Source organism: Mangifera indica, chromosome 11 (assembly GCF_011075055.1).
Source record: "Mangifera indica cultivar Alphonso chromosome 11, CATAS_Mindica_2.1, whole genome shotgun sequence".
In the NCBI taxonomy this organism is placed as follows: domain Eukaryota; kingdom Viridiplantae; phylum Streptophyta; class Magnoliopsida; order Sapindales; family Anacardiaceae; genus Mangifera; species Mangifera indica.
The window spans coordinates 900315-924007 of record NC_058147.1 but is presented as its reverse complement, the minus strand read 5'-3'; the positions used below and the strand labels follow the sequence as shown (position 1 = coordinate 924007).

Sequence of the window (23693 nt, the reverse complement as noted above, 5' to 3'; positions counted from 1 at the left end):
AGGTGGTCTCCTCCCATGCATTTAGTAAGAAAGCTTGCACGTCCTTGGGTCATCCTTGTTGTGTTATTTTGGTTTCCGTTTAAAAGATTGTCGGTTTAAACTTTATTTGAATTAAAATTTTATAAAAAATATTCAATCCAAACACAATCCTAAATTATGAACTGATTGACACAGCTCGATCAAAATTGATTTAATTAAGAAACAAGATATGTCGTATAAAAACACAATTTGTTTTAACTTATTTGATCTGGAGCAACAAATATTATATGTTTTTCACTTATACATGACATGATCCATTTTGACATAACAATATGATATGAACACAAGACTTACATACAAATTGTGTTTAAGTTATGCACGGCAACCTAACCTAGGATTGAATTCAAACTGAGAGACATTAGACTCAATTTGAGTTAAAGCTTTGTTTGATAACTCGGCTTGAATAATTTTTTAACGATACTGTTTATTTCGTTGATAACACGATTTATTTTATTGGCAATTTTTCAATAATATATATAACTAGCTTGAATTTAATCAAATGGATTTAACCCAAACTTGAGTTAGCTCATATTCAGACTATATTCAGTTCGAATATAATTCTAACCCAAACACAATCCTATTTGTAAAAGGATTAATCCAAACATAGCTCTCAAAAGTTTAAATTCAGGTCAAATTTGAATTAACTCATATTCGAATTATGCTCGATTCGAATCCAAGCATGATCCAATTTGCAAAATGACTAATCCAAACTAAACACTTAAAAATATAAAAAAACTTATTGCGGTTCTTATGGAGATCTAGAGGTGTATGTGGGTTAGACTGGGTCGATCGACTGCTACAATAGTGGACTTTTGGGTTGAACCAACCCATAAGGTGTATAAACTTTACAACTAGACTCAATATATATAGAGTTAGGCCATAAACAAGCTGGCTTAATATATATGGAATCGGCCTTAAATGAGTCGACTTTTAAGTGATTCATTAATTTAAATAAAAAATTAATTTTTAATATTATAATTATTAATTAATTTTTTTAATATTATATGGACAATATAGACTGAGCCAGCCCACGGGCCTTGTGTCCAGACTTATGGCCTGCACTCTTCTATGGGAATCCAAACCTAGTGGCTGTAATTTTGTAAAAATGGAAAAACTGAAACTCAACAAAAAAGTGAAAAGACAAAAGGACACCACTGTCGGGGATCACACCCAGGGCACCTGCATGACAGGCAAGGATACTTACCACTATACTACAACAACCTTGCAAATGCAAAGCGTTCTTTACTAAATTATATTCCAAATCATCTTATTAGAGCCATGTATACCGGTGTTTTCCAACCAAAAAGAGAGATAGGATGAGTCAGTTGAACTCGGCCAGGACCTGGGCTTGAGCTTGAAATGGCTGGTGATACTCAAGCGTTGCTCACATGTGCTGGTGGGCTCAACATTGCAGATAAATGCTTGAACTCATGCAAATTGAGCTTGAATGTGATAAACTTATAAAACAAAATAATACCATTTTAAGGTGTATGATAAAACATTATTGTTTTTCTTAGTTAAAACGACATCATTTTATTTATATATGTAAACTGCTTACGAGCTCATTAAACCAAACATCCCCATGACCCCTTGTTTCAAGCTCAAACAAGCCGAAATTGACAATCAAGCTCAAATCTGCACATTCCAAATCCAACCCTAGTCAAATGATAGCAAGCATAACACATGCCAAGCTGCACAAAAAATGACCCAAAGAAAGAAAATCCTGACTATTAATCTAGTATAAAATAACAAACTGTTTTGTCTTAATTTTAGTTTTCAAGGCAGCCTAGAAGAAAACTGCTTTTGATGAGATTCATTTGGAACAAACACAGGTAACTGCCCACCCCTCTGTGATCTACCCTGATAAATACTTGATGTGGAACCTCTATCCAGACTACTACTACCCATTGAACTGCTTCTTGTCCCTCTGGTCAGTTGTTCATTCACAAGAGGCCCCCCAAAAAATATGGATTGTCCTGTGTACAAAAGTTCTGTCCCGGGAATTTGAAAAGAGCTGTCACCTCTTGAAGTAGCAGACACAAAGCGCCCAGCTTCCTGATCCCAAAACACTGAATTTCTTGTGTTTTCTGCAGCACTTGCATTATTTCTAATAGGTGCTTGTGCTACATTGCCATGGATAGAACCTTCATTGCCTTGGCTTTGTCTTGTTAACCAGGGAGATTGATTTGCTGACGGTTGATATATGGGGTTGAAGTGATCTACATTTGAAATCTGCGGGTCCAGCGGAGAATGGGTGAGATGGGAGACTTGGGGACTACTGAAGTTACTAAGGCTGTGGCCACATGTCTCACTATCTTCTCTGCTAGCTCGACTGGGCGGATATGAGCTCTTTGATTTCCCTGATCTAGTATTTCTTGACTGAAACCCTTGATGATTGCTCATTGGGCTGCTTCGCATGCTCACATTGCTACTGGATAAATTATCTGTATCATATGGATGATGTTGAGAATTAATAGGACGAAGTACAGATGATGATGCTCTCGCTTTTGCAGCTGCTTTCATTGCCTCATTGGAATCCAATTTTGCGAGTTTCCAAGCACTGATTCGCACTGGACGCTGAGGAAGCTTTTTTCCTTTTTCAGCAGGTCCCATTGCATCTGGATCAACAGTGGAAGGTAAACGTCCTGGCTCCAGATGAGGGATAATTTCATCCTGCTTACAAATCAAACAAAAATGATCAAACACAGCCTTTTTAAATCAGAAGATCAAGCAAAATTTGAATGGTACAAGAAGATGAAATGTGAAACACTTGGCCGAGAAAGGACATGGAACGCACAAATGAGTAGGCAGAGATTATTTCAAAAACAATTTGATGCACAAAAGGAATAGTTTTCCTTGCAAACAAAAACATGGGCATATCAAAAGATTTCTCAAACAATAATCAGACTCGAGCACACAATCATTATTAATCTTTAATGCCTTGATCAGTACAGATGGCAGTTATGACAATTTATGTCATTAACTCCCCTTCCATCCATGCACCCAAGATAAACAACACTTTTACACAAGCTGACAAGATAAATAATGGTAGTGGTACCTGGTGGTCCATGAAGACTCTTGGAGGGGTACACCAAGTACCTTTGTACTGCAAGCTCATACCAAGAGAACTTCTTCCACTTGCTGCAGTCACAGCCGAACCCGTTGGTGAAGTTTGCAGACTTTGCTGATCTCCTTCATCAATGGATTGTCCAGGTGGTTCGCTTTGTGTTCTCATGGCAACAACATACTCATATGTTGTGATACCCTGCACCAAGAAACAACAATGATTCAGAATTTGCATACATATAATGAAAGATGGGAAGAGGGGGAGATTAAGTTCTGACGAACGCACCTTTCGCATGAGAATCATGTGGAAGAAGAACAGTTCTCCCAGAGGCACAGTGGCAAGAAAAGAAACAACAGTGCATATGGCCTGTAATAAAATTGTGCAGAACATTAATTTTGAACCAGTTCAACAAAAGTTAGATTTGTAAATCCCTAAAAAGGAGGGCACAAAAACAATGCATTATGGACATCCAAAAGGAAAAAAGGGAAGGTGACGGATAAGTCAGAACAAGTTCATTATTTCAATTAGAATAACTAAATTTTATTTCTCCATGTCTCATAATTTCTATTAAGTGAAGAAAAAAAGGAAAAATTATGAACATAAATATATCAACAATTTGAATTGAAGGCAAATAACACAGAAACATACCACCACTGTAGCAAAGGGGGGAAGAGAGAATCCAACTCCAAGCCTTTCAGTTATATGATCTTCCATACCCTTTTTATCAACAAAGCATCGAACAAGGACAGCAACCCCAACTCCAAATTCAAAAATAAGCTGATACACATGCACAGGCCGATACGACCACTATACTTAAACTGACTGAATGATTATACATAAGCAAAATATTGCATAATCCAAAAAGACCAAGAAAGTCGGACAAATATAAAAACTTACCCACAAAAGACTTGATGCCATTAGGCACACAAAGGTGATATAATTTTTTCTTCCCACACAATTATTTAGCCACTGCAACATATATGCAGATAGTTTTGTCATGGTTGTTAATACATAACTACAAAGAATTCTATTCTTTAAATATATGCTCCAAAAAGTAGCAGAGATAAATAACTGAAGTATGTGAGACTTTATAACTAGACACACAGAAAAGATTATATCAGGATCTAATCTTAATGAACAAAGGTGATGCAAGGTAATATTAATTTGTGGTATATGATGGCTATTTGTTGTACATTATTTCCTCCTCAGACGGTTCACCAATATCCAGAAGATCTGAAACACCAAGATGGTGATTAACAAGAATAAATGTTTAAATCTTCCCAACTTACCCTACAGTGATGATCAAAACCATCAACACATTTGTCACAGCTCCTGCAATGTTTGCTGAACTTCCGCACCTGCAAACAAAAACTGAGTCAATGAAAGTTCTCTGTCCTCTCATTTTCTAGTTTTGATATCGGTTGCATTCATTCTGGTTAGCTCATCCTTGTCAAGCTTATAAATGGACAGATAGAAGAACCTGACATTGGAGTTTACCGAATTTGAATTGTTAATCAGTACTTTTGTAGTATTTTAGACATAGGAGTTTACTAAATTCTTTTCCTTGTGTTTTTGTAGCATTTTAGGGGCCATGACAGGGCTGTCAAGTATAAGAAAATTACTAAATGTAATAAAAGAAACTTGCTAGTAAGAATCTGGTACCTCAGCATTGCATAATGTGCAGAACAAAGCATCCTCCACTCCAGATTGCTGTTGTATAAGATCTTCCTCCTTGCGGCAATCAGCTCTTACAATAAAACCACAAAAGAAACCTCCAAGTATTGAGCACGAACTTGAACCATGCCTAGTTGATCTTTCTCCATACTTCAAACCTATCTTGCTAGGCTCTTCAATGGAAGATGCAATGCCTGATGGAAAAAAAAGCAGAAGGTATCTTCAGACATGAACATACAGTTTCATTCCCACTTAATAAAGAGGATGATCACCAGATCTGAAACTCAAGATAAAAAAAAGTAAGGCTGGATGCACTAGCAAAACCCCCAGGTTCCCACTTAATTAAACTATGCAGTGCTTTTAGACATTAATTCTCAAAATGTTCTCTATACCAATAATCAACTTATGTTTTGTAGATGGTCTGATAGACTAGTAAAACAGTATTATTTTCATATTCAATAATAAACCAAGTAAGATTTTGTCACCAGTAAATGAACCATCAGAACACTTACCTGGCAGCTCTGTACCATTTTGTGATTTATACACTGACAACTTGTCAACTTCAAGCAGAATTCCAGGATCTGCCGGATCAATAGCAGTGCACCGAACATAAAGAATGAAGACAGAGAATGCCTGCAAATCGAATTCAAACATTAAGATAATGAGAACTGAAGTTATTAACACATTTTTCAGGGATATTCAGAGATTGGTTTTGATTGTCCTTACCAAGACAGAATAAACTCCAATTGCCACATATTGAAAGATGTCTTCTGTGCAAAGAAAAGGAGCAAAGAAGGCATAATATGCAACAGATAGCAAGAAAAATACTGTTATAGCCACAACCTGTCCACCACAAAAAGTTGGCAATTAACCATTAGTATATCACTCAGAAACTAACAAAAAACCCAAAACACAGCACATCAATCCTTTAAAGCCTCCCAAAACGTTGAATGAATTATCTAAAGCTTGATTGGTACACATAAAGTTGCTGATTCCATATCTATCTTACCATCCACCTTTCTAGGAGATTAATTAATATCTATTTGTGGGTATTGACCCCTAACTTGAACTCACTTTGATGTTCATACAGGCTCATTACAACAACTTTAGTTTTGTCAAATTTTTCTTAATGCAAATTGACAAATTCACATTAAGTAATCAGAGTTAAATGTAAACTGTCAATTATACTTACGATTTCACTATAGGAAACTAATGACACTTTAAGCAAAATTGGCACTAGAAAGAAAAGAAACAAACAATTAAATTTAGGTACTTGTGTTACGATTCCAAGTGTCAGGAATGAGACTTGAATCCTACCTCAGAAAGTATAAGCTTATGATGTCGGGTTTATATGACTTTAGACTTATCAATCTCAACAGCTAGCTTTTTGGATGATTCTTCCAAGGTTTCATAAACACTTGGTTTACAAACGGAATCAGCTCTCCTAATACAGATTTTGCGTACTCCATAATAAAATGAAAATTTTATTCTATTTTTCAACCAAAAAACAAACAAACAAAACCTAGCACAGAATCTCTCCAAAAAAAAATATATAGAGAAAAATGCAGTAATCCAGAAATTTACGTAAATTAGATTCCAAAATGCAAATAAAAAATTACTTAAAAAGGCAAAATAAATTTCCCTGGTTTAACATATTACTCTACACATAAACCAGCAAGAATTACAACTCAAAACCTCGCATTTTGAAGATAATGAGAACAGAACCGACTGAGAAAAATACATTAAAATAAAGAATGTACCTGAAATGTGTGGGCAGGCAATTGCCATCCATGACGCCTCGCCATAGTTGTTAGATTAGGAAAATCAACACCATTAAAACTTAAATAACACCTCAGAAAACCAACCAGCTTTTACTGAAACCATAATGCAAATCTAGAGTCTCTTATCAGAGCCTTTTGTTCCGAGAGCGAACGGGTCACGAGTCACAACGAAAGCCGGGTACATCCTCGACTCGGCCCAGATGTTAAAAGGTGAGTTTAAGACAACCCATGAAGTTGATTTTTAGACTTGTAGTGCATGCGGAACTCGATTCATGGGTCAACGAGCCTTGAACAAGTAGAAGAAGAAGCATAATAAGAATAAAAAAATGACGGTCTTCGACAATTTTTTATTTCATAAAAACGAGTTTCTTCCCTGCAGCGTTTTTTTTATTTTTACATCTTACGTTTTCATTTTATTTTCACATTTTTTAGTGCCGGCATGCTAACAGCTAGCAGTGGCACTCGTACCAAACTGGCTCGGATTGGATCACAATAGCTTGAATGGGGTCTGTGTTTTAAGTTATAATACTGATCCAATAGCTTGAATGGAGCCTGTGTCTCAAGTTATAATAATATTTATATTTAATTCGAATTAAACTTAAATTAAGAATTGTTAAGCTCAATACAACCCATAAACCTATAGAGCGGTTTGGTTCAATTCAAAATCAATATGGTTTAAATCGAATTAAACTTAAATTAGCTGAAGAATGTTGTTTTAAACATTTGTTAATTAGCTTAATGCAGGCAAAGGACAAAGATGACTTGTGCTAAAACCCGCAATTAAGAATCTCTCACAGAATGTCAAGTCTAAACAACCCTTTAAATAATTGAATTTTTCATGCACCTGGCCGGAGATGTCATGAATGACATTTTCCTCCACTAGATGATGTGTGGCATGACGTGTCACGTTTCATACAATAATCAAATAAATTATGTCAATAAAATTATTGGATATTTGGAGTTAGAAGACAACTTCTGTACAAAACGACAGTCTTCTTCTTCTTCGTCTTCAAGGTTTAACAAAAGAGAAATCTCTGTCATGAAGTTCCCCATCGTTTCTTCTTAGACGAAGATCTTCGTCTTCTACTTCGATATTGTGCCTGTTGTTATGAGTGGAGGCAGAGCCTAATTCAATCTCTGAGTGCTCAGTGTCGGACAGGTAAGACATGGGAGAATTCATGACACTTTCAATGTCGACATCCGGTTGATCGGATTTGTTCTTGTATTTACCAAGCAAATGGATGGGCGATGAGGCGATGCTTGTTGAGTTCTCACCACCGCTCAGGGATCCTGGATCAGAACTGTTTGCTTTTCCTGCTTTCCTCTTCTTGTTTCTCTCCTTTGCTATCTGATGCCATTTTTTCAGGGCCTTGGCTGTTTGCTCCTCGAAGATGGCTTTCTTCATGTGAGAACCCATCTGCATGCACACAAGCGTATGTTAATATTATTGTGCTTCAATCAATGGTTGTATCAGGTAAATTCTGACCTAACTTAGCTTAGAAGAAGGAGAGTTGAGTTCGATTTTGATGAGTTTTGAATGATATAAGTTCGAGTTTGAGCTCAACATGGCAACTAATATTCCAACTTGGCTCACATAGATTTGGGTTTCATAAACATTGATAAATTCAGAAATAAAACTTCAAAAATTTAAAATTGAATAAAAATAAAATATAAGACATCAAACAAGAAATGATGAAATCTAAATTAGTAAACTTAAAAAAAAAATCTAAATGGTTAAACTTAAAACTTGGCTCGCATGGTTTTGAAATGACTACTTACCTGTGTTACCAAGGAATACAGAGGGAAAGTGATGTAACTGCATAAGAACTGAAGGCCGACTCCCAGGATGACCCTTGCCAAAATCGCTTTGAAGTTCTCGTGAAAGCACGATTTCAGGCCAAATTCGTACTGCATAACATTGATTTGGTTGAAAATTTTCCATGATATAAGCTTCAAAACTTCAGTGATTCGGATCACTTACCCACGTCCACAAGAAAAGTGCCATCTGAAACGCATTCTGAAAATGAATAAAATCAACTAATTAGTACATATGTGCAAAAATTAATCTTGTTAAAAACTCCACAGGGCTGCAGCTAATTGCAGGTGTTCACCTGGAACAATGTGTAGTGTATTAACAGGAGAATCCAGTGGGGTCGACTGAACCAGAAATATTTATTGCTTGGTTCCACCTTTGGAGCTCCTTGTACAACAGTTGTTCGATCTTGGATTTCTTGAGCCATTTCCATGATTACAAGTTCAAGCTTTGTACCCACTAATAGAAGTATCTGCATATACAGGATTCAATATATTTATCGATTTGCAGCAAGCAAATGTGACCTGAGAATCAGTAGATATTGAAAAGCTTAATTTCTAACCACGAATGGAACCAGTATCAGCCAGTCAAGCGTGTACCATTCTGCAGCGGAAAGTAAATATTTTAACGTGGGACATTGAATGTGTAAGAGTGCATAAATGAATACGCTTGAAGACGAAGATAAGGGAAGGGATAGAGAGATTAACTGTATACGTTTATCAGCAGAAAGGTTACAGCGAAGATCCATAGAGGGATACTGCATAGTCAGATTCAAATACAATGTTAGCATGCCGGCCACCCGGTGTACTTGTTTGCAAGGTTGTATTCAATTCGAACTACTCAAGTTTAAATTCGAATATTAATTCATCAATTTTGAACTAATCTCGCGCTAAACTTCTTCAAGTTTGGACCAAATCCAACCCTCCATTTTTTTTAAGAAAATAAGTGAAGAATATTATAGTGGGATGATAGACAGAGACCTGATACCGACGACCACCTTAAAATCATCTTCCATGGATCTTTTGATGTATTTATGGAAGTCAAATGAACTGTTAGGAGCAAAATGTGCCTGCAACAGCAGAGACAGATGTAAACTATAAATTAAGCAATGCAAAGATAGGGAAATTGATATCATCTTATCTATTAACTATTGAATTTGAGTCAAATTGAGTTTAAACAAGAATTTATTTGAATTCAGTTCAAATTTATATTACCCAATTTAAGTTTAGATTCATTCAAATTGGTATATAATATCAATAGAGATTGTCAACAAAATTAATATTGTCATTGACAGAGTGAATATTATTTTTAATGGGATGGTTAAATAAACAATATAGTTCGGCTAATTCAAGCTAAATATGGTTTTAAATCGAAATTGGTTTAACTCGAATACACTCTTAAACAGTCTTAACCCATATATTTGATTATCAGGTAAAATCCACCGTAAATATGCAATACTTACATTGATAAAGCCATTGCGCATTGTCAGATAGTCCACCTTTGATACTGAGCCAAAGAATTGCCTGAAGAATGCTACCTGTAAAAGCACAAATTGGTTCGTTAATCAGATAGTAATTAAGGCCAGGATCTTCATTATCAATAGCATCATCTGAGCGCTTACAATCCATCTAATTCCAGGTCTTCTGGATAAACCAGAGTGACGTCTCACAAAGGAAGTTTGACGAGTAAACCTGAATCTTTCTGGATCTGAAATAAAAAGGAGCAGCAATATTCAGGCCAAGCCATTTGGAATTGTCTCAAAAGAAAAAAATCCAGACACACTAAAAATCACCATTTGTGAATTGATATTCCAAGGATGATGTCTCTGATTCCCAGGATTTCCATTTCTTCATCTGCTTAACAAACCATTTCAACAATCAGATTGGCTTACAGGGTTAAATGGGTTCAAGCTTTGATGTGCATGGTGAAAAGTGAAAACTTATTAATGTATCTACCTTGGCCCTGGCCAGTACAATGGTAATTACACTGTATAGAACATGGAAAACGGCCAGGACGAATATAAATATATGCAATTGGTGCACTCCACTCTGCGAAATCAGTGATACTTTACCCTGGAAATTATTGAAAACCAGTCAGACTCCATTGAAATCGATCCAAGTTCACAAAAAACAAACAAAGTTCACCTTCTTAGCGCAATAATCTTCTGCACCATCTCCAGCAGCTAAGACTCGCCTCCATGTCTCATCTCCAGCATCATACCAAGATAACTTTCTCTTAGCATAGCCATCGTTTTTCTCTGTAGATTTAGCCTCGCATGGAAGCATGGTGTTTCCAACATTAGTAGGAATACATATCTTTGAAATGAATCTCGTGCCCACAGTTAGAAGTAGAGAAATGAAACCCAAAAGCATCAGCTCTGCAAATAAATTAGCAACATAACCCAAAGTATCCCAAGTCCAAAATAATACAAATATCAAAGACTAATTAATACTAGCCAGATTTTATTTTCTCCAGGGCTTCACTCATGGCTTTGTTCTGGCGTTTCTGGAACCACTGTTGGAGGCAAAACAGAAGCAAATTATGAACAAAACACAGCTGATTCAGTCTTCAAATGAACGATTGAGCTGAAACCAAACCTTGGCAAGAGAATGAATCCCGTGTTCTATAAGAATGGATATTATCACAAACACTGCACAGACGGCTGCCACAGCCCATGTTGGTGTCAGCTCTAGCGACCTATCTCCGGGAGCACCCGCCATGGTAATTTGCCTGAGAGCTCACAGTACGTGGTGGTTGTAATTTATTAGCAAAGATGAAGATACCGAAGCGACGAAACTTGCACTTCCCAGCAAAATAATAGGAGACGATATGAGCTATGCAATTAAGCTGCGCTTATTAGCGCGTTTCGAACTTCATTCACACACATTAAATTTGTCTATTGCTACTTGTTGTTTCCGACATTTGGTTGGTTTGGCTGGCCATCTCTCCACCATGCAGGCGCAACCCTCGTCCATATAAAATAAAGCCGGCGGATATTGGAGAGGCCAGCCAAAAGAGAGAATGTTTCTTGGCAATCAGCATTGTCCTAGGTGTTCGTTCATCAACATTATTATTTGTTCACCTCAACCATATTGATGATGGATAAGCTTGATTGTATCATTATATGGTCAGAAACTTTCTATGAAGTTTCAAAATTGTTGTTTTCTGGGTGACCCCAATTTTGAAAATGATCATCCGAATTCACAAAATATCGAAATACAAATTATCAAGGGGATATGTGGTGATAGTGGAGAGACTTGGCCAATGGACTAATCTCGTAGCCCACAAATCCCATATGAGGTATAATGCCTTTATTTAGAGTTAGATTTAAACTGAATTAAACCTAAAGATAAACTAATTTAAATCCAATTCAAATATATTAAGATAAATTTCAAATTGAATTCAAATAAATCAAGAAGATTGTTAACATAATGAATAATACTGCTAACAAGGTAAATAGTATTATTAAAGGAAAATTCAAATCAGGCTCGAACCAAGTTATTAAACTAAACATTAGTTTGAAATAATGCAACAGTCAAAAGGTAGAATAAGAATATGGCCTGCATGGAGAATAAGTGCACCAGTCAAATATCTTGCCACCAAGGCTTTATTATAAAGATTATATTGAAATGTAAGTAAATTTTCATATAAAGATTATATTAAAATATACGTAAAAAGATATAGAAAGAATATCTCAAATAGATATATACACTGTCTTTCATCTTATGATTTTCTTCTTTTATAGTAAAATTTTATCCATCATTTTTTTGTATTGGGTTTTTCAGGTAAATTTTGTTTTCTTATTTGGAGTGAAATATTGAATTTATATTCGGTTGCTTTCCTTTGGGTTTTCATCAAAACCAGTTTGTTCCCCAACAAAAATGGGTATCTGAAATTGACAACTAAATAGAATATAAATTTACAGGAAAATTGACAATGTCGTCTTAGTTTTGTGTAATGGAGTATATCGTTTTCATCTTGACGGCAAGTTGAATGTTGCATTTTGTTTTGAAAAAGGCAAGCCTGTCTCCTGGATGTATATGATATGAATGTATTCAATTGGTAATTAGCACTTTTTCTCCCTCTAATTTGACTTGAGTCTGAATAATATTACTTCATGAGATGCCAAGATGTATAATATATATGGTTTATTTATTCAAATAAGGATGATACTGATGTTACTGTAGATTTTATATAATCGATCAAATCATATAGATATCATTTCAACACAATATAAATCGTCAAAAGGATCTCAGAGACTTACCAAAACACAAAAGTCAGGATCTTTCAAAAAATGAATTCCCATTCAAAGATTGCATAACTGCATTGATAAGCTCACACTACCCTGTCAATTTGAGATCCGATTTGAGATTTTTCTTGAGAGGTATCAAGAAAGAATTGAAATGGAATAATTTTGATTCATATAAATATAGAAAAAAATGTTTTCTATTGATTCAAATGTTGTATCTATGAGAAAGAGAAAAAAGAAAAAACCGAAGATTTTATATAATACTTTTGGTTGAAAAATCAATCCGTTTGCTTTCGTGAATTTCATAGTAAAATTTTTATTTGCATATTAAATCCATGTTTTAAGAGTCTTATTGACCGTATCAAATAGTCAAATTATGGATCAATTGATTTGATTGATTGGATAGATTGGTAATATTAATATGATATATTAAAATTTTAAAACGAGTTTTAATTGTATTAATATTAGTATCATGGTTTAATCGATCTGATTAATAATTAAATTGTTATCACCAATTTGGATGGATCGATGATATTAATATAATAAAATTAATAATAAAATAATACTTAATTACATTATGATACATTATCTGTGTATTATAAAATGTACTAAAAAATATATATACATATAACATTACTCTTTTTCATTATTTGGGCTCATAAAAAAAAAACTCTAAAACAATGGTAAAAGATAATTTCTTCAAATTTTAATATAATATTATTTGGATTAAAAATGTGTTTAATTATGTACATAAAAGTTTGCATATATAATTTTATTGTATATAAAAACTTAAAATTTTCGACTTAATAAATTCTTAATTATAAAACAAAACAACAAATTAATTATGATTTTATTTTGCTTATTCTGAATAAATATTATTTATTTTAGATTGATAAATAGAGAAAGCTTAGCCTTTCTAATAGAAAAATTAAAAATTTATTCTTTTAAGGGGGAATTAATAAAATCCTATCATTTTAATTAAAAAACAAAGTTTGACAGAAAAAAATTTCCGATAACATTTATAGTTTATGAATTTAAGGAGGAATTTGTTTTTTTTTTTTCAATTTCTAGGTGGAAAATAATTAAAAAAAAAATAAAAGGGAATCATCAGAATGACAACTTTTAGAGTTGGGCTGAGCGCGGCCCAATTTACCGAAGTCGATCACGGTTTTTAAAATGGACGGCATCAACGATGCTAGGGTCCTTGGTGAATTTATCAGGTGATGTGGCGCTGCATCATTGAACATGCTTAAAGAAAGCCAGCCTAGATATTATCGAACATAGAAACAAACAGTCGGTGTGTAGAGCCTGATTTATCTTCTACACTGAACCATTCAAAGCTCATTTGTCTCATCGACGCTACAAATAAAAATGACTGCTATGACCAATTCTTTGGTTTTGTCGAGGGACCCTCGGCTCCATCTCTCCGCTGGTAAACATTGCTCTCACTTCGATCTCAGAATTAAGCTTGCTGTTTATTTGTGATTTTGATTTTGTTTTTTTGGTTATAAAAATTTGATTTCTAGTAAATCTTAATATCTCTTTTTGCTTCAGTAGTTTAGAGATCAAGTAAATGTTACAATCTATATGTATGTATATATATGTGTGTATTTGAGCTGATTAAGCAAATTGCTACTTAAATAAAAAAACTGATAAATCAGTAATACTTCATATACAAATGGAGTGTTACTAATAGTAATAACAGGTTGGACAAACTAATATGTCATTATATGATTAGTGATTTTGAATTAAAGATAAAATGAATAATTAAATGACCTAATCACATAATAATTATTCAGTTTGGTGATACCAGTTATTATTTACTGTTTACACATTTAGTATTACTCCCGATAAATACAGTTGTTGAAGGAAAGCAAGGCTAAAGAATGTCTACTTGTGTTTTAATTTCGGGTTAATTTTTAGTGGATATATGTATCTTTGTGTATGATATGATTAACTTATTGCTAATTCAATCAACAAACTAATAAATCGATAATACTTCATGTGCAAATGGATGGATACTAACAAATACAAATAGACTGGCGTGTCATTAAGTGATTGAATTATTTTCAATTAGAGATCAAATAAACAATTAGATAATTTGAACACGTGATGACATGTCAATTTGTTGTACTCATTAGTATATATTATTTGTACATGCAGTATTACTCTTGATAAATATAGGTGTTAAAGGGAAGCTGGGTTAAAGAATGTTCGCTAGTGTCTTTATTTCAGGTTATTTTTTGTGGATATGTCTTTATAATTGATCTGATTAACTAATTGCTAATTCAATCAACAAAATAATATATCGATAATACTTCATATACAAATTATTAATACTAACGGGTATAACAAATTGGCGTGTCATCATATGAATGAGTGATTTTGAATTAGAGATGAATTAAATAATTAAATCACTTAATTGCATGATGACATGTTAGTTTGTTTATACCTGTTAGTACCCATTTTTTAAACATGTAATATTACTCCTGATAAGGATTGGTGTTGAGGGAAAGGAGAGCTAAAGAATGTTTTTCTGCTTTTGAATTTTTAGTTGATTTTTGTGGAGGATCAAATATGTTATAGGACTGATTGATTTTGTTTTTGTATTTTAAAATAAATATTTCCGAGTAAGAATGTAAGATTTGTACCTTGGATATTTTTAGTACCTGTTAGATGTGATGATTGCTTTTAGAAGAGTGTTAACTTTTGTTTGTTGTTCCAAATGTTTGTTTGTAGGCTCTTCTTTGAAGTTGTCAGACCAATGTATTGGGAGTACTGGCCCTGCCAATTTGTCATTCAGTTCTAATCGTCTGTGCAAGGTGCAACTTTCTACCTCCAGAAGGTCTCTCACAGTTCAAGCTGCATATAGGTATCATCTTTCCGATTGCTATTTGTGCTTTAAAGTCTTATTTTTTAGAATAGTTTCCTGTTGAAGTTGGAATCACATGTACTTGTTATTTTCATTCAGATGTGGGCCACCCACACCACATTTGTTTCTGTTATTTGAGATTTTTCTGTTGCATGCTGAAAATGCCAAGCCTTGTTTAGCTTTTTTAAAAAACAAACAACTAAATTCTATGATTTTATTCTTCTTTTACATTGGTGTCATATGGTGTTCTCTATGGGGTAGTGCAGGATTTTATATATTTGATACGTATAAGAATCATGTTTTTTTTCTGATTGATACATGTTCCTCCTCATTTTCTACAATCTTTCTCTAGCATGCATATTGCACTCACACATGCAGCCAAAGTTCTTAATGCAATTCACCTGCTTCTGTTCTCACAGGGATGAAGGAAGGTCAAATAGTGCAGGCATCTTTGTTGGTGGTTTTGTTTTGGGAGGAATAATAGTTGGCACACTTGGATGTGTATACGCACCTCAGGTAGTCATTTATGCATATGATCACTGAAAAGATTGTGCTTAGTGTCCATTGAGATGGGTTGTGAATGCTTTCCTGTGAAGATTATCCTCTACCATCAGATTGTAGATTAATGATCATAGAACTACTGTCAACAAGTATCTAGTGTTGGTGGTCTAACTTTTTATTCTTGTCCTTAGACTTTTTTGTTTTATATGATGATCATTTAAATCTAGCCTATGAAATCCTTCATCTAACGTTCTTTGACAGATCAGCAAGGCACTAGCTGGTGCTGCGGCTGACAGAAAGGATCTTATGAGAAAATTGCCCAAGTTCATATATGATGAAGAAAAGGCTTTGGAGGTGAGACATTACTTTTGACTGATTGTTCATGCATCTTGACAGGAGAAAATTTTAACTAATTTCCTAGATTTTCTGGCTCTTTAGTATTTCTTTTCTAAGATACTTCTATGCATTGTTGGTAATCCTGATGAATTTTGAGATTTCACCTTCCTATTATGCAAGCCCTGACTTCCCTGGCAAATTTATGTTGTTTAAATTCCTGAATTGGATGGGGCTATTTCATTTAGTTTCTTAAAATTTAACAATGTTAGATGCCTTCTCAATCTTCTAACCTAATAGATAAAATTTTCTCCAGAAGTATACCAGTATACGATAGACTACCATCTGTGTGCTGAATTGTCCATTTCATTATTTATCTGTAAACCCTTCTTTGGTAATAGGCGTGGCAATGACATATTTGGTTTATTTGATCGACAGAAAACAAGAAAAATACTAACTGAAAAGATTGCCCAGCTAAACTCTGCTATAGACGATGTTTCTAATCAGCTCCATGCAGAAGATGAGGGCCTAAATGGAGTGGCTGTGAACTCTGATGAAGTTGAAGCTAGTGTATGAGATATCTCCTATCGACCTTCAATCAACAGCAACTTCAATCATAAGAAACAACGTTGAATTTGTTGTAATGTTTTTCTTTTCTGCTTGAGAAACCTTGGTTCTTAAATGTGTTCCTTGCATGGGTATATATACAGTCGCCTATAAAATCAATGATAGACTTGCTTTTGCTTGGTTTTAGGGTCTGAGTTAACTTATTAGTGTTTACCTTCTCTTTCTCCATTGTCACTGTTTATCTTCTGTGGTGTTACTGTTCACCAGTTCAAGTTGTTGTATTAGATTTGAGTGGAGCTTTGTTTGGGTTTAGTTCAGTTTGAATTCACCCATAATATTCATTATTTAAGGATAGCTGTTTACAACAGAGGTAAAGCAAGCAAATCTGTGCCAAGTCAGATTTGTTATGAAATGAAAATATTGATTTTTGGATATTGATTTTATGTATGATTCCTAAGATTGCATGTAGAATAGTTAGCACAAATCTGTGGTGTTTGAATTAGGAGGTGGGTACGAATTGAATTGAGTTCAAGCCTAACTTGAGAGCTCAATAAGCTATCTTCAAGTCAATTTAAATTTGGTTTAAGTTGTTTTAAAAATGTATTTAACAAAGTTTGGGGGTCAAGTATTATTTATCAGTGATAAATATTTAAAGTTACTAAGAGTAGTTTTGTTTTTTCATTGTGTTTATAATAAAAATTAATGAGTTTTACTAATAGCGTATGACGGAAAGTGTGAAATAGCTCAAATGAGAAATATAGTTCCTCCTGTATAAATCACTAAGATCTAATGAATAGTTAGATGTCCATTGAATGTTGCAAAAGCAATGTATTTAGACTCAAATCAGACCTTGACTTGGTCAAATGTATAGAGTCCCATGCAAGAAAACCTAGTGCCTGACCATCGAACTGCGAGATGACATAGTTTGGTTTATTCAACCACATGTATTCAAAAAGTTAGAACAAGTTTTGTTTATAGCTATTAGTATTATATATTATGTGGTATATGATATAAAAAAAAATTATTAAAAATTATATAATATGATAAGTATATCATATAATATAATATATATTATTAATATAAATTAATATATTTATAAAAAAATTGATAATATAATAAAAGTATAATTAAAAAGTTTTATAGTTTTAAGAAATATATATAATATTTGTTAATACGGATGATATAACTATTAAAATTTTAATTATTTTGCATTATTATATAAAAGATTTATATTAAATAATGCGATATAATATGAGATATATAATTTTTTAAATACATAATATAATTAGTAATTTTACTTCCATATTTGTCATTACTTTGAACCAAACTATCAGACTTAATCAACTAATCCAATCCGAAATTCAAAACATTGGTTAAAGGACACTTGATGACATTAATTTGTGGAAGATATGGAAACATACGAAAAAAATAGGGTCACAATGAATTGCGAGAGAATAACATGGTTAAGTTTTAAGCGGCCTTCAATATCGTCAAATGAACATTTTCGCACTCAGTAGGAAGAAACAAGACAGCTAAGCACAGACGAACCATTTGAACGCAGCCAGCTGATAATTTCTCAAAACACCTAGAAAATCGCAAATCTCAGGAATTTGATTTTGGATCTGAAAAAATGAGAGTCCTCAAACGCTCTATTATCTATCTTCTTTTATCAACCATAATATTACGTGGCTTATCGTCTTCAGAGCTCGCAGAAACCTCGCTTTCAAATCCAAACCCAAATCCAAATCGCGGCGTTTCCAAAACCCTACACCCTCTTCGACCGCCGAGGCCGCTGCCGCCGTAAGTGTCTTAATTTATGATTATCTTATTATTTTTCCCTAAAAATGGCGTTAATTGTTTGTTTAATGATTTGGATTCGGTAGAGCTGATGTAGCACTCGTGGCTTCTTTAGATGGAACCATTCATTGTATAGACACAAAATCGGGGAAAAGGCTATGGTCGTTTTCGTCTGGACGGCCTATTTATTCGTCGTATCAGCATTCTCTTAACGTTAATGAATCAGAGTTTTATGTAGATGTTGGTGAAGATTGGCAACTTTATATTCATAATACGCGATTGGGTAAAACGGTAAGTCAAGCTATATGTATATTCTTGGGTATATTAAAAATTGTCTGTATTTGTAAATTTATAAAATACATTTTTACTTTTTATTGTAGACAAAACTGTCTTTGAGTGCTGATGAGTACATTAGAATGATGCCATATGTATCTGAGAATGGGGGAGTGACAGTAGGTCAAAAAAACACTACTGTTTTCCTTGTTGATGTGGAAACTGGAAGAGTAGTTTACGGATATGAGTCTGGTCATTCTGCTTCTACGACTACGTTAGGGTTTCGGGTTGGTGAAGATAACCCTGTTTTGCAAATGAATGGTTCTGAAGGACTAATGGAATCTGGTTCTGGAAACGTGAAGATGGGTCGACAGCTGATTTACATTTTGAGAAAAGATTATGTGCTTCAGTTTTTTTCTCCAAATAGTGAACCTAAAGAAGTATGGAATGTGGCATTTGCAGATATTGAAGCTGAATTTCGATGTCAAGAGTTTGAAAATCCTTTTGATGGGTATCCTTCTCATTCAGGAAATGAACTTTTTGAGTACTTGGGTGATAGTGAGTTGCCTTTTCCATGCCAGACAAGGGTTTTGGTAAGCCGAATCCGAGATGATAACTTGCTGGAAGAATTTCTCTCTTTAGGTGGTATAGTTGGTGGATTGCCTTCTTTGCCTGCTGCTGGTCATAATCATCCACTAAGCCTTGTATCCAGTCATCCTAACCATGAAGATAGACATATGCTTGCTTTGCCCCGACCTGAGATTGAAAACCCTTTTTCCTTGGAAATGCTTGGTGGAAGTGGAAGTAAAAGTGAATTGAATAACAAAAGCACATTTGATGAAAAAATTAAAGGATCACATATACCCTCTATTGTCACTTCTTTCATTACTACCATCATTTGCATTATTGGCTTCCTCTTTTACCGGTCAAAACAGGGCAACTTGAATAAGCAGGCTGAGGATCTTAAAGTGCAAGCTGGGATAACCAAGAAGAAGAAATCCCGGAGACCAGGGAACAATAAGAACAATGCCAACAGTGAGAAAAATCAGAACCTTATCGCACATGAGACTAAGTTCAGTGATGCCATTGGGCTTCCACACTTTGAAGGAAATGAAAAGAAATCATTGCTAACATTTACAGGTATTGTTGATGGTCATGTGGATGGGCGTAGGATTGGTAGGTTACTTGTTTCTAACAAAGAAATTGCTAAAGGGAGCAATGGTACCATTGTATTGGAGGGCATTTATGATGGTCGTCCAGTAGCTGTTAAACGCCTTGTGCAGACTCATCATGATGTGGCCTTGAAAGAGATCCAGAATCTTATTGCTTCTGATCAACATCCAAATATTGTTCGATGGTATGGGGTGGAGTTTGATAAAGATTTTGTTTATCTCTCTCTTGAGCGCTGTACTTGTAGTTTAAATGATTTAATTTATGTATGCTCTGGAACTTTCCATAGTCAAAAAATTGCAAATAACCAAGAGACCAACTCATTGGATGAGTTAACCATTCAATTATGTACAGTAGTAGAAAACAACAAAGATATTGAACTTTGGAAGGCAAATGGGTATCCTACAGCCCAGTTGTTAAAGTTGATGAGGTAGGTTTATGTTACATCTCTTCATCTTTTTTTGTTCTTGTTATTATTGCTTTTATACTTATTTAATGAGTACCAGTATACTGTGTGTCATCAAAGATTTGAATACCTTTATTGTATCAACAAATTTGTACTGTGTATACCAATTTAAGTTTTGCTTAATATCTGCTGTTGTTGGTCAGAAATTTTGGAATTAATAAAATTTTGAAGCTAAAGATGAGATCTTTTGCCGATTTAAAAATTATTTGATGAATAAATATAGGGTTTTCTGTGATGAAAACACTCATTTTTCTCAGCATAATTTCAAACTTAAGCCGTCTTCAAACCACAATCTTAGGTCCTAATTACTGGCTATTTTGCTCTTATGTAGATCAGCTACATCTATATCATTTTGTGTATCTCAACATTTCCCTTGATTCGGATGAATGTTTGGACTGTGAAACTAACTTGTATTATGACATGGTTCTAATTGTTTCAGGGATTTGGTCTCGGGGCTTTCCCATTTACATGATCTTGGAATTGTTCATCGGGACCTTAAGCCTCAAAATGTTTTGATAAACACGGAGAGATCTTTATGTGCCAAACTTTCAGATATGGGTATTAGCAAACGCCTGCATGGCGATATGTCTTCCTTAACCCAGAATGCTAGTGGTAAGCATATCTCATTGGTTTATTTGATTATATTTTTCTACATGTGAGGGTTGCATGACATTTAGTGTTATTTGGTTCTACCTTTAGGTCAGCGTGAATATTAATTGTGCAGAAATTATCTAAATTATGGTCCAACTTTTTAATTGGCTTCCATCTAAATTACGATTTGTGGAATAAGACCTTTCCTAAGCCTCTGACCTACTGCCCTTGTATGTTGCCTGATCTAATGGTGGCTTAATGTTTATTGTAGGTTATGGAAGTTCAGGCTGGCAAGCACCTGAACAACTTCTTCATGGTCGCCAAACCCGTGCTGTAGATTTATTTAGTTTAGGCTGTGTTCTCTTTTTCTGTATGACTGGTGGTAAACATCCTTATGGCGATAGTTTCGAACGAGATGTTAATATCGTAAATGATCGAAAAGACCTATTCTTGGTGGAGAATGTACCAGAAGCCGTGAATCTCTTCTCACAACTCTTGAATCCCTGTCCAGACATGAGGTAAGCTGTTATTATAGATCTTTCTGTTCAGCAAGAGTTATCATCTTCTTGTTGTTCTGCGCAAACATTTTAAGACTAAAAAACTGTAGTTCCTGAATTTAAATGCCCATGCAATTATGTTGCAAAGATTTCAATAGTTGTCTGTCAAATATCTGCATGACTGGATCCTTCAAGATGTATTCTCATTGTATGAATATTGGCTTTTCGGGACACCATATAGTGAATCAGTTGTCATTGGTGTTTTAGGACTTATAAGACTTTGGAATTTTATTGTTTTTGTAATGACTTTGCTGCATTTTTTGTAGGCCGAAGGCCCAGGATATTTTGCATCATCCATTTTTTTGGACTTCTGAGATCAGACTTTCATTTCTTCGAGATGTGAGTGACCGGGTTGAACTGGAAGATAGGGAGAAAGGATCAGAACTCTTGACAGCATTAGAAGGTATTGTGACAGTGGCTTTGAATGGGAAATGGGATGAAAAGATGGAAGCTGCATTCATAGATAACATTGGGCGGTATAGGCGTTACAAGTATGACTCTATTCGTGACTTACTGCGGGTAATAAGAAACAAGTCAAATCACTATAGGGAACTTCCTCAAGACATCCAAGAATTGTTAGGATCACTTCCTGAAGGATTTTACAACTACTTTAGCAGCCGGTTTCCGAAACTTTTGATCGAGGTTTATGAGGTGATTAACAGATACTGTAAAGAGGAAGAATTTTTTCAGAAGTATGTCAAAACCAATCTGGTCTGACCCAAACCATCAGAACTTTGTAAATGCCAATGGTATATATGTTTCTCTGTAAAATACTACACGTCAATGATAGAAATGTGTCTTCTTTTACATTGCTTGAATTTACTGCAACCATTATTTACAATGTTTTAGAACGTTCAGATGTATTTTGGTGGGTAGGACCCAAAAGTTTGTTTCAAATTTCCTTTCTGCAATGATAGACTGCTTCCATTGACCCTTTGAATGGTTCACAAGTGAGCTGGAAATTGAAATATTTGATTTGGTTTGGTCGTTGGTGCTAGTGAGGATCTGATTTCAGTTACGAAATGGTCAAGCTCATGCTTCTGAAAAGGCTCTGCCAGAGATCAGAGATCTCAGTTGCCTACTTTGCACTTTTTCTGATTCATTGTCCAACTGAATCACACTTTTAGAATTTATTTTGTGTTCATGGTAGGGTTAAGTTCGAATTGGATTAAATCTAAACAAACCTAAGTTTGAGATTAATTAATATTTTAATTGGTTTGAATTTGATTCCTTTATAAAAATAACCCTAATTGTTAAACTTAAAATCAATTTATTCAATCAAAACTTAAATTTAAGTTCGAACAACTTTAGTTTAAAATAGTTCATGGTTTTACTATAACCATTCTAACAATAGTTAATAAAGCTCCTGTGTAACGTACAACTATACTGAATTGATTATTACTGGAGTTAAGTTCCAGTTCCAATGACTTGAATATAATACTCGAATTAAGTTTGAGCTTGCCAACTTACAATTAGACTCAAAAATAATATCAATAAATATCTAATAATTTAAAATCTTGTACTTCAATCCGAGTATAAGCTTTATATTTCTGCCCAAGCTATACTTTGATCACCCTGCTAGTTTGCACCTCTACTAATTAACCACACAAGACTTGAATTCAGAACAAGTTGCAAAGATTCTGAAGCAGGGTTCAAAGCAGGAGATGAAGTAGTTAAAATTCGGTTAATTTGGATCTTTCTTGTTGAGGAAGTTGATTATTATTATTAACTATAATAAGAACCCTAAATTTATCTGATAATAATTTTACTTGGGAGAACTAAACGCTGGCACAATCTTGAAGTTTGAAACAAAACGCGCATTCGAGTTGAAATTATCCCCCCAACAATTAAGCGGCCCTGCTTCACCATCAACTCACATCACATGGCATGTTGACCCACCTGTCTTGCCTTTTGATCTGTATGCTTTGAATTTTTAACCCAGA

General features: G+C 34.4%; 4 protein-coding genes across 7 annotated transcripts; 2 read left to right on the top strand and 2 right to left on the bottom strand.

Moving 5' to 3' along the window:
• Window positions 1-1742: 1742 nt before the first annotated feature.
• On the bottom strand, window positions 1743-6927 carry LOC123229933 (protein S-acyltransferase 21-like). The gene is made up of 10 exons (XM_044655984.1): window positions 6541-6927; window positions 5507-5623; window positions 5293-5413; window positions 4769-4974; window positions 4396-4464; window positions 4004-4075; window positions 3755-3883; window positions 3392-3472; window positions 3098-3304; window positions 1743-2712 (listed from the first exon to the last, which is right to left on the bottom strand). Exons 1-10 carry the CDS (start codon window positions 6583-6585, stop codon window positions 1816-1818), a joined length of 1944 nt encoding a protein of 647 aa, XP_044511919.1. The 5' UTR covers window positions 6586-6927; the 3' UTR covers window positions 1743-1815.
• Window positions 6928-7360: 433 nt separating this feature from the next.
• On the bottom strand, window positions 7361-11467 carry LOC123229934 (MLO protein homolog 1-like). Of its 2 annotated transcripts, none has more exons than XM_044655985.1 (14): window positions 10972-11467; window positions 10831-10888; window positions 10519-10751; window positions 10330-10446; window positions 10167-10230; window positions 9996-10081; window positions 9837-9911; window positions 9355-9443; window positions 9082-9131; window positions 8937-8977; window positions 8673-8846; window positions 8543-8578; window positions 8341-8469; window positions 7361-7978 (listed from the first exon to the last, which is right to left on the bottom strand). In XM_044655985.1, the coding sequence occupies exons 1-14, from the start codon at window positions 11092-11094 to the stop codon at window positions 7571-7573; spliced, it is 1683 nt and encodes a 560-aa protein (XP_044511920.1). In that variant the 5' UTR covers window positions 11095-11467; the 3' UTR covers window positions 7361-7570. The 2 variants fall into 2 exon arrangements, with proteins under 2 accessions (XP_044511920.1, XP_044511921.1); XM_044655986.1 differs by having other exon boundaries at window positions 10167-10227; window positions 10972-11466.
• A 2430-nt stretch (window positions 11468-13897) lies between these two features.
• LOC123230170 (thylakoid membrane protein ssl2009-like) lies at window positions 13898-17082 on the top strand. Its single transcript, XM_044656317.1, has 5 exons — window positions 13898-14055; window positions 15363-15495; window positions 15915-16011; window positions 16258-16350; window positions 16768-17082. The coding sequence occupies exons 1-5, from the start codon at window positions 13995-13997 to the stop codon at window positions 16903-16905; spliced, it is 522 nt and encodes a 173-aa protein (XP_044512252.1). The 5' UTR covers window positions 13898-13994; the 3' UTR covers window positions 16906-17082.
• Window positions 17083-18299: 1217 nt separating this feature from the next.
• Window positions 18300-22768, top strand: LOC123229458 (serine/threonine-protein kinase/endoribonuclease IRE1b-like). 3 transcript variants are annotated; one of them, XM_044655272.1, is made up of 6 exons: window positions 18300-18696; window positions 18777-18984; window positions 19074-20566; window positions 21042-21214; window positions 21465-21711; window positions 22017-22768. In XM_044655272.1, exons 1-6 carry the CDS (start codon window positions 18527-18529, stop codon window positions 22465-22467), a joined length of 2742 nt encoding a protein of 913 aa, XP_044511207.1. In that variant the 5' UTR covers window positions 18300-18526; the 3' UTR covers window positions 22468-22768. The 3 variants fall into 3 exon arrangements, with proteins under 3 accessions (XP_044511207.1, XP_044511208.1, XP_044511209.1); XM_044655273.1 differs by having other exon boundaries at window positions 18301-18696; window positions 18780-18984; XM_044655274.1 differs by having other exon boundaries at window positions 18556-18696; window positions 18809-18984.
• Window positions 22769-23693: the final 925 nt, after the last annotated feature.